The 10,219-nt window shown below is 40.4% G+C and overlaps 1 protein-coding gene across 2 annotated transcripts; it reads left to right on the top strand.

Annotated features, from left to right (window-relative positions):
- The first annotated feature begins 1,775 nt into the window (after nt 1-1,775).
- Nucleotides 1,776-10,219, top strand: LOC310723629 (uncharacterized protein). Of its 2 annotated transcripts, none has more exons than XM_083536954.1 (7): nt 1,776-3,144; nt 4,803-4,876; nt 4,972-5,206; nt 5,436-7,675; nt 7,841-8,050; nt 8,247-8,349; nt 9,235-10,219. In XM_083536954.1, exons 1-6 carry the CDS (start codon nt 2,817-2,819, stop codon nt 8,346-8,348), a joined length of 3,189 nt encoding a protein of 1,062 aa, XP_083393080.1. In that variant the 5' UTR covers nt 1,776-2,816; the 3' UTR covers nt 8,349; nt 9,235-10,219. The 2 variants fall into 2 exon arrangements, with proteins under 2 accessions (XP_083393080.1, XP_083393081.1); XM_083536955.1 differs by having other exon boundaries at nt 1,798-1,848.

The raw sequence follows: 10,219 nt of genomic DNA, 5'->3' as shown, positions 1-10,219 counted from the left end.
ATAAACCCTGTAACATACATGTAGCTGGTTCATGATATAATAATGCGGCTCTTTCTACTAAATTCCTAAATAGATGTGGTTCAACATCTTTAAACATTATACTAAGTCTAAAATACATAAAAGGGATTTTACTTGGACCACTTACAATGGCTTCAAAGTCTGTAGAGTCTGATTTGATTGTTAAATGTATTCCTATAGTAATTTTTTTTTATGCCACATTTTTGTAATGTAATAGACATATATATATTGCCTGATGGAGACGTGCTGCTCATCATGAGACCCAGACCCCCAGATGGAGTTCCCTGTTGCATGCTGCCAGACTGTGGATTAATATACTTGATATTTTGGATTCACCTGATATCTACATCGAAATTGGTTTGCATCAGTCTGTTTTAGTGCTTAGCCATTATATTTAACCTTTAGTGGTGCCTCGTCTTCCTACAACGTCCGTTCGTCACCCTTTTTCGAGACCATGGGTGGTTTTCTATACCGTAAGAAGTTGGAAAAGTGTTTTGTGCAGTACCGAGAGGTGCTGGATGAAGACAAGAGGCTCCACTCCATCCTGGCTTTCCACACGAGGACACCTGGGGATTGTTAAATTTATTTCTATAGTTATTTTTTTATGCCACATTTGTCTGATTACATTTTGAAAATCGGTATTTCTAGGTTACAGTGAAATGATTGATACAGGTCCTCGTATTGCTAATGATGTAATATGTCATATATCAGATAGTTTAAACTGACATTTATAAGAAAGTAGCCTCAAAAGAAATCAGTTTTTGTTGTTGTTGTTGTTGTTGTTGTTGTTGTTGTCTAATTCAAGTAATAGTTAGATGGGTGAATATATCAGCTGATTTGTCAGGATAAATTGACAGATAAAGTAAATGTGCTGGTGTCTAGGCTCCTGTAGTGTCATGATGGAGTTGTGCTGCTCATCGTGAGACCCAGACCCCCGGATGGAGTTCCCTGTTGCATGCTGCCAGACTGTGGATTAATATACTGGATATTTTGGATTCACCTGATATCTTCATTGGAATTGGGTCGCATCAGTCCCTTTTAGTGCTTAGCCATTATTTTAACACATAATGCCAATTTTGTGAGGCTTGTGAAGCGTTCTTTATTTACAAGGGCTGGTCAGGTGTTGCTTATATTCATGTTGTGTTGCTTGTATGCTGACGGAGTGTATAAACACATATAGCACTGGTTTCGTTTAAAAAAAAGAGAGGAAAAGAGAGACAAGGCTCAAACTCGAATATGTCCTATTTCAGGTGGATTGAACTGTAAGGTATAATGATAAAGCCTTAATAGAAATTAATTTTTTCCTAGTCCATATTATAATCAGATGGGTAAATATATTGCCTGATTTTTCAGGTTAAATTGACAAGGAATGGGTTTGACAAAGGAGTAGATGAACGATGCTATCTATATTAATTAAATAATCAGGGAAGCTTTGCAATCCGGCCATGGTGCATTACACAGAGGGCCTTTCGTGCCCACGATTCTTAAAGAATTATAAAATAGTGGGAAATGTCGAATGAAAAACCTAAAAACGAGACGACGTTTTCTTTTCTTTCTTTCTCTTTCTCTCTCTCTCTTTAATTTCCATAATGATGAACTTAACCAGGTTCAGTCGGTGAGGCGGCGCTGACGTCAACAACCTATCTTGATCTCGAAAGCAAAAAAAAAGTGAGTGTAAAAGAGAGCGGTTGATTGACAACGGAGCGGACCAATAGGAAGGTGATTTGTAGCGGCTCTTTAAAGAGTCGACTAATAGGAATTAGCGGAGGGCGGGGCGAAGCGTTTGGGCGTCGAAGCGATGTTCGGTTGTGGATCCGTAACCAGCAGAAGGTGACGAGTTTTGAAATAAATAATAAAAAATTTTAAATACAAGAAGGACAAAATCGGATTATTTGGACGTGCGCGCGGGACTTTTCGGCGTGGAAAGGCTCGTGGGACTCTTTGGGAAAGGGTGGGACCGCGTTTAGATTTTCGTCACTTTTTTTTGCCAAGTCTCCCGGAGTGTCTTTAGGTCGTCGGAGTCCCGATGCTGGGCGACGGAGAGCCGCAGCGTGTTGCTATTACCGGAGTTACCACAAGTTAACACGAGACAAGAAGACGCTGTGCGCGGTTCTAGCTCGCTACCTAGGCTGTGTATGGATTTGACACCGACAGAGATCTACCGGCCTCATTTTTAATATATTTTAAAAAAAATTTATTCTAGTTATAATCCTTTATATTGAGGGCAAGTCATCAAAAGATACCTCGTCATCACCCAGGGGCATCTGGGGAACATGCACATTGATCTCAAAATCCATTTCAGATTATGTGGATCACAGGACATCCTCTTATGGTTTTAGTGTTCCTGCTTTCCTGCTAGAAGAAGAGTACTCGGATAAAGTTGTTGAGAAACTTCAGTTTTGATGTGCTGCTGTCTGGGCTCCTGCAATGCCATGATGGAGTTGTGCTGCTCATCATGAGTCTCTGCCCCAGACCCTGGATGGAGTTCCCTGTTGCACACTGAGAGACTGTGGATTAATAACCTCTATACTTGACATTTTTGATCAACCGTGGTTCACGTCAGTTCACCTTTAGAGCTTTGCTAGTTTATTTAACACAATGACACGCTTGTGAGGCTTTTTTTTTTTCTTGAGCATCCTTTATTTAAAAGGTCTGGTCAGGGGTTGATCATACCCATGTTGTGTTGCTTGTATGCTGACGGAGTGTATAAACACGTGTAGCACTGGTATTGTTTAAAAAAAATACAAAAAAGGAAAAAAAATAAAAAATAGAAGACTCAAACCAGGAAGCCGGCGGAAATGGCCGGAAACCACGACCACGCTGTTGTTGTGGATGATGATGATGATGATGATAGCTTGTATCCTAAAGAAAAACAGGAGCATTTCCTTGGACCCCTCAGTGGTGCCTCGTCTTCCTCCAACGTCCGTTCGTCACCATTTTTCGAGACCATGGGCGGTTTTCTGTACCGTAAGAGGTTGGAAAAGGGTTTCGTGCAGTACCGAGAGGTGCTGGATGAAGACAAGAGGCTCCACTCCATCCTGGCTTTCCACACAAGGACGCCCGGGAGCCCTCACCACACCCTGGAGGACACGTACCGGCTAGTGGCAGAGCACTACTGGTGGGAAGGTAGATTTCCATATTACTCTGGATTTAAAAGCCTATTCACTATTTCTGTGACCTGTATATTTGTGGGGATAAATTAGAATGTCTCAAACAGGCACACACATTAGCAGGACATTTAAAGATCTTCTCAAGTAACTTCACTCCTCCTCCTTGAGCCTCTTGCATGTCACTGGATTGATGTGGATATCTCACCAAAGTGTTCACGCTCAGATGCAAGATCTACGAGTGCTCCGTGTTATTGACGTATGAACGTCTGTCGGAGTTATCTTGGCAGACAGATGTGCACGCCTTAAAGGGTGGGCTTCTGACTTATGTGTGAAGAAACGCGCTGGTGCACCCTGAATGCTCCTCAACTACAGTCCCATACTCCAACCTGGAAATTAGAAATAAACAGATTCACCACACAAGTTGAAATCCCTGAAAATTCATATCCATATTCCTGCTTCAGTACAGAACTTCAGTATCCAAAGTAAAAGTACTGCTCCGTGAGAAGGATATTTTAATAATGCTTACATTTCAGTGCTCCATTCTTTTGCGCATCATAGTTTTCTATTGTTAAAGGCACATTGAGGGTACTCTTAGAATCGTCAGGTGACGGTTGTGATCTTGTGACACGTTGGCACGTTGTTCTGAAATATATAGGAGTAGAAAGTCGTTACGTAAAACCAGATAACAAATTGAAGATATCATTTTCCAAAATAAAAATACTCTGATACTGTACAGATTCTTGAGAAAATTTACTTAAGTACAGTAACAAAGTAAAAACTACTTTTTACTTTTAAAAGCTTGCGATGGCAAAATATCACGTTTTTATAAATTTTTTTACAGAACCCATCATTGTTCAGTGAATAGGCAAGAATGGACCAAACACACCCTTGAGACCTCCTGTAGAAATATTAACTTTTTTACTTTTAGCAAAAAGCTAGAAACAGGAAAATTTAATTATCTAGTCTTTTTGTTCACCAAGTTAAATTCCTGATGATGTAAAATTCATCACAAAATTCAACTCATCAACTGTTTGAGTCCATTACCATTAAATGGAAAACACAGATTTATAAATAGTTTTATGTAAAAAAAACTGTGGGCAAGATAAACCCAAGGCTCAAACATGAAAAGAAATCAAAGAGAAAAGTCTCAAAGTTTTTACTTTATCTCTTTATTCAATTCTTGCCCATGTCCAGACCAGTGTTTGTTGTTAAGACCATTAAAAGTGTTTTGATTGGTCCCGTTTTGTTTGCGGAGGCGAGTACATAACATCCTTCATATTGGTGTTAGTTCCTGTGTTTTTGGGGATGGAAGGTACATTTCCAGGAGTATCATAAATTTGATTACTCAGCAAAAGATGGACAAAACGCTTTATTGTGAACGTAGCAGCGTGCAAAAGTTTGCATGGTCCAAACTCAAAAAAAAGGAATTCAAACATATGATTTAATAGGCACATTTAGTCAGGAATGAGGTACGTTTCCGCATCATCCAAAAGAACAATTGGCCGGCTTTTGATGTGGTGTAATCATTGTTTAATGCAATATGAAAAGTATTGTTTTAAGTTTTATGTAAATGTCAAAAAGAGGAAAACATTTTTTTTGGAATATTTCTGTTCAGATTTTTGCTGCAATGTTTTGTCATTTGTTTTGTTAATCCATCACATGTGTTCTTTTCAGGAATGTACTTTCAGGTAAGAGACTTTGTTCTGGGTTGTGAGGAATGCCATTTAAAGCAGACTGAAAAAGCAAAGGTAATTTATTTTTTTGGGGTTGGGACATGACCTTATTTTTGATGATGGTTTTGATATTCATCATTTGTCTGCTTTGCCCTTTTCTGTGCCTACAGTGCTCAAACATGAGGAGCATGTCTAAGATAGTGAAGTCACACAGTCACGAAGTTTTGAGCAAGCTGAATAGCCAACGAGAGGCTGGGCTGTTCTGTGACATCACACTAAAAACTGGTAATGGCCACTCGTTTGTTGCCCACAAGGCCGTGTTGGCAGCTGTGAGCGAGTATTTTCAAGAACTCTTTAGTGAAATGGACTTCACCACTGAACCTCAGCCACATGTTGACCTCACAGGTTAGCTGTTTGAACCAATTTCTTTAAAAATTTATTTATGTATATATATTTATTTATATACTTATGGTATGTAGGATCTTAATACGCAAAATTCTAGCAATATTTTGACCTGGAATTGAGTGAGGAGAGCCTGATTTTATTTTTATTTTTTTTCACATCACATGTAAAGAATGCATGAAGTGTTCCTAAGTTTTCCTAATTGTAATCATGTATTGTGCATGCTGTTCAGATTTCAGTGAGGAGAGCTTGCTGGCCTTGCTTGAGTTTTCCTATACATCTACGCTGACTCTGAACTTGGGCACACTGACCGAGGTAGCAGCAATGGCTCGCCATCTGCGCATGTGGCCAGCCTTGGAGGCCTGTTCTGCTCTACAGAGCGAGCAAGAGGTTGGACAGCAATCCCCCAAACAGCTAAACGCCACAGATGTGACCTCTGTCATTCCTGGTTTTTCCTCCTCGAACACCTTAAGAAACCAAAGCTCCTTCTCAGGAAGGACATCAGGGTTTAAAAGTAAAAGGGAAAAAGAACAAGAAGGAGCCTCAGGTCCATCCTGGAACAGCACATCACAGAGCAGAATACATATAGTAGAAGGGACTGATGAGTCGGACAAAGAAGGCAATGATCAAATGATACCTGCCCAGTTCCAAAGCCAGGCTCTTTCCAGTCTCCAGACAGATGGCTTTCCTTGCAGCCCAACTCGCAGGATGAAACTTATGGACTTTAAATCTCCATCTAGCAAGAGGAAATTGTCCCCTCGTCCCTTATCATCAGTCACCCCAACATCTCCCTCTACTTCCACTCGATCCTCCTCTCCATCCCGTCGATTGCTTCGCTCCACACCAGGAGCTGCATTAGCCTTGCGTAGGCTCCTACCCAAAATTGACCTCTCTACCAAGAGGAAGCGCAAGTCCTCCTCTTATCAGCGCATATACAAGGTAAAGAGTGATCTCTCAGGGGAACCGTCTCGGTCTCAGCCGAGTCCAGTCACCCCAGTGAAGGTGAAGCAGGAGACAGAAGATGTAGAAGTTTGTAGTGCAATACCACAGGACGAAGTGCACAGTCCTCGTGCTCAGGAGAAATATCGACTACTTAGTTTTCTTGGCTTGCAGAGGAAGTCCCTTGTACCTGGCCCCGAAGAGCTCTCAGGCTGGGGGCAAAAAAAGAGACTTAGGAAGCTGAAAGTAAGTGACTACTGTCTCACAGCTCGCAGAAAACCCCGTGCACAAAGTCTTGGGGGAATTACTTCTGGTCTGGGAGGTTTAATGGGAGTCAGCTCCTCGATGTCCCTCTGTGATATGACCAGAATGGATCTTATGAAGAAAATAATAAAAGTAGAACCCCAGGTCACAATGGACAAAAAGTTCAGAAGGAAAAATGACACCGATGGTCAAATAGAGCTTTTAAATGTTAGGACCACACGCAGCCAAACAATGAATGCAGACACCAGGGGGACTAATAATGAGCGTCTTTTAAGAAACCGTTCTGGCAGCCCAAGCAAACCGTTACCTCGTCCCCCAGGCAGAGAAAGGCTCGCGGTACAAGGAGCGCATGCCCCTCCAAAGAAAGTCACAAAAAGGACAAAACCGGAACCCCATGAGTACGCTATCTCACAAACCGCCCCCTCCCACAGTGGTATCCGGCGCAGCCTGGGATCCAAAGTAGCTCCTTCTAAAGCCAGGGTATCAGCTCCTAAAACATGTCCACCAGTAGATCGCTCACTTCGAATCACTACCACAGAACCAAAGCGTATGTTGCGCTACAACACTGGACGTTCAACCACAGACAAGCGCAAAACAACAAGACAAAACAAGTCAGTCCAGGAAAAGACCAAACTGAGAAGTGGAGCTTGTAAAGCAAACCTTGTCGGAGAGAACAAAAAGAACATGGCACCCAGAAAGAGAACAGAAGACAAGGTAACGGATCTAAAAGGTACAGGAGGTTGGGATTTTTCCAATACAAACCACCAGCACTACAATAATCCTCTTTATAGAGTGATAAAAGAAGAGCCAGCAGACCCACTCCCCCTGACCCAGCCCTTTATAAATAGTGAGGCTTCCGACTTAGGGAAACGTCAGAGTAAACCACCAGTGAAACTCTTAGACCAAGGTTTTCTTTTCGGCCTTTGCCGACCATCAGGTGGAATCAAGAAGGAGGAGGAGAGTGTGGACATCTGTTTGACTCGCTCCGTCTCCCACAGTAGTGCCTCCCATAGCAACGCATCACCTGGCATTGTCAGAAGGGATCGGATTAGAGCGCGGATCACATCAGAAGGATCTGGGTTAAATGGACCTCACTGGGCTGGGCTTGGCAACAGGTCAACAACTTCTTCTCAGAGGGTGCTTGTGCGAGTCAAGAAGGAAGAGGAAAAGATCGATGTGTCTGAGCAGTCAAAAGCTAACAGTAGCTATATACAGCTCAAAGACAGCAAAGGGAGCTGTAAGGTTAAAAGAGAGCCACCAAAGACAAAGGTAAAGCTGAGATTGTGTGCACTGAAACTTGTGAATAAATGAATTATTTATAAAAGAAATTTTCCCCCTCAAGCTTGTTTTTGTAAAAGCAGCATGTTTTCATTGAAAGCTTTGGTGTGTGAGTATATATTATCAATAAAATAAAAATAATTTTTCTTTTCGAAGAATGTAAACAAGTTGTATCCTGTGAGCAGTCGGCGCACCGTTATGCTGGAATCCATCCGACGCGCTCGCTCTAACCAGCAAAAAGGTCCTCGTGGTCAGTCCTCTGGTGGACCACATGTCTGCCTGCAGTGTCGAGCGTCTTACAGAGACTGCGATGGACTCATCATGCACCGAATCAGGCACATTGAAGGCAAACACTGGCCATGTCCTGTAAGTTCTTTAAGAATATTCTGCTGTACCCTCTCTGTTAGCAGTGCTGTATCAGTACCTTACTCAGCCCTTCAGCATTACTGCACCTTTGTTTTTAGTGAGTTCTCTTAAGGTCGTTGCAAGCTTAACAAATCGACATGCAAAATCGGCATGATTGTATGCTCTCATGACATTTCTTTCTATTCATTTCTTACAGTTGTGCAGTAAAACATTCTTCAGACAGAAAAATGTGAGAAACCACATAAGGACGCATAATCCAAAACTCTACAAGTGCCGTCAGTGCATCGCTTCCTCTTAAGGTAACATACGTGCATATAAATAAACCATTTGCTACATTTTCTTATTAATATAAGTATTGATCCAAGTATTCATGTGACAATATGCACTCGCCTTCCGTTTTATTATGAACACCTACAAATTAATGCAGCTAATCATGTAGCAGCAGTGAAATAGTGAAATAAAAAGCAGATACAAGGCACATTAGATCAGAGCAAACATCAGAATGAAACGCATGATCACTGTGACTTTAAATGTGTCATGGATGTTGCATTCTGGAGTATTTTCTAAACTAGTTATCTCCTGGGATTATAAAACTCAACACTTTCTAGAATTTACAAATAGCAGTGCAAAAATCATCTCGTGGCCAGAGGGCCTTCAGACTAAAACTCCTTCTGAAAAGAAGAGATTTACCAGATGGGTTTGAACTTTATCTATTGTGGTGTTCTACTGTTGTAGCACATCCACCTCAAGGTTTTATGTTTGGTCCAAGACACTTTTCTGCTCATTATCGTTATCATGAGAGATTGAAATGAGATATCATCCTGGGCCACTGGAATCAGTCTGATCATTTTGCTAGAACTTGTTTCATTGACCATTGGGTTTATACCCACAGCACTGCTCATTCAGGTGTTTTGGCATTACTTCTCTAGAGACTATTTGTGAAATACATCAGGAGATTTCTAAAATACCCAAACCAGCCTTTCTGGTACACAGAGCTGTCACAAAGTCACATGGGTCACACCTTTTCCTTAATTCTGATGTTTGATATGAACGTTAACTGAAGCTCTTGACGTGTACCTGCATCATATCTTGCATTTCATTGCTGCAACATGATTGGCTGATTTGATCACTGTGAGTGTATTTTATTATAAATTACAAATGTTATGCTATTTTAAATTCTGTAGGTGGAAACACTGGGTCAAGACGGTGAAGACGAAGACTGGCTTTTTATTAATAATCAACTGTAAATACCTGAATGTGTTACATGAGAATGAAGTTCAGTCTATCGATGAAATTATGGTTCTTGGTATTGTTTTTTTTTTCTTTTTCTTTTTTTTCTTCTTCATACAATAATAGTCACTGTTATTTAAATAACAACTAAAGATGTTTTACAGTTTAGATAGATGGGGAACTTGAACCATTAATGTTTCTCTCAGGGGATGGAGTCTGGTGGTCATGGCGATATTTGTAAATGAGGATTGTGTAGAATGCTTTAAGAAGATAACTACTATTGTAATTACTGCAATTATAATAATATTATTGTTATTACAGGTATTTTTATAAATAGTATAATCATGAGTGCACTTAAAAAGGTAGCTTTGTTTCGAAACCTAAGAATATTTGTCAGGTGGTCAGGTGAGAGTTCTGGGATCTACTTGAATGCTGGCTAAGGTGGAGAGTTTGATCTGCCCTTCGTTCACGGAAATTTGATCATGACAAATTAGCAAAAGGATAAGACGGCGTTTAATGGGCACTGAATCATTCTATATATGAATTGGGATAGTTGAAAGAAACAAGATTTATTGCTATTGCTAGTTGAAATCTCTTCTTATATTTGCCATCTTGATCTTTGTTGACAGACAGATTTCGTACCTCTGTTTTAAAATAAGGGAATCCCAACAGGTCGAAATGTGACTTTTTACAATGTCAGATATCTTTCCTGTATATTCTATTCCTGTTTTGGAAATTTGTTTTTAATGAGGCAATTGAATACCTTCTCAGATTGAGAGTTTTTTTTTTTAAATCCAAAGCTTCCAGGATTTAATGCAGTGAAGTTGTATGAAGTTTTAAATGTAGTGATTTTAGTCTGAAACCACAGATGTTTTAACTGTAAAAAAAAAAAAAAAAAAAAACATTATCAAGATAAATAAATTTGAATTTTACTCTGCA

Source organism: Silurus aristotelis (genome assembly GCF_946808225.1).
Source record: "Silurus aristotelis genome assembly, chromosome: 3".
Lineage (NCBI taxonomy): Eukaryota > Metazoa > Chordata > Actinopteri > Siluriformes > Siluridae > Silurus > Silurus aristotelis.
This window is presented reverse-complemented; position numbering and strand designations above follow the sequence as displayed.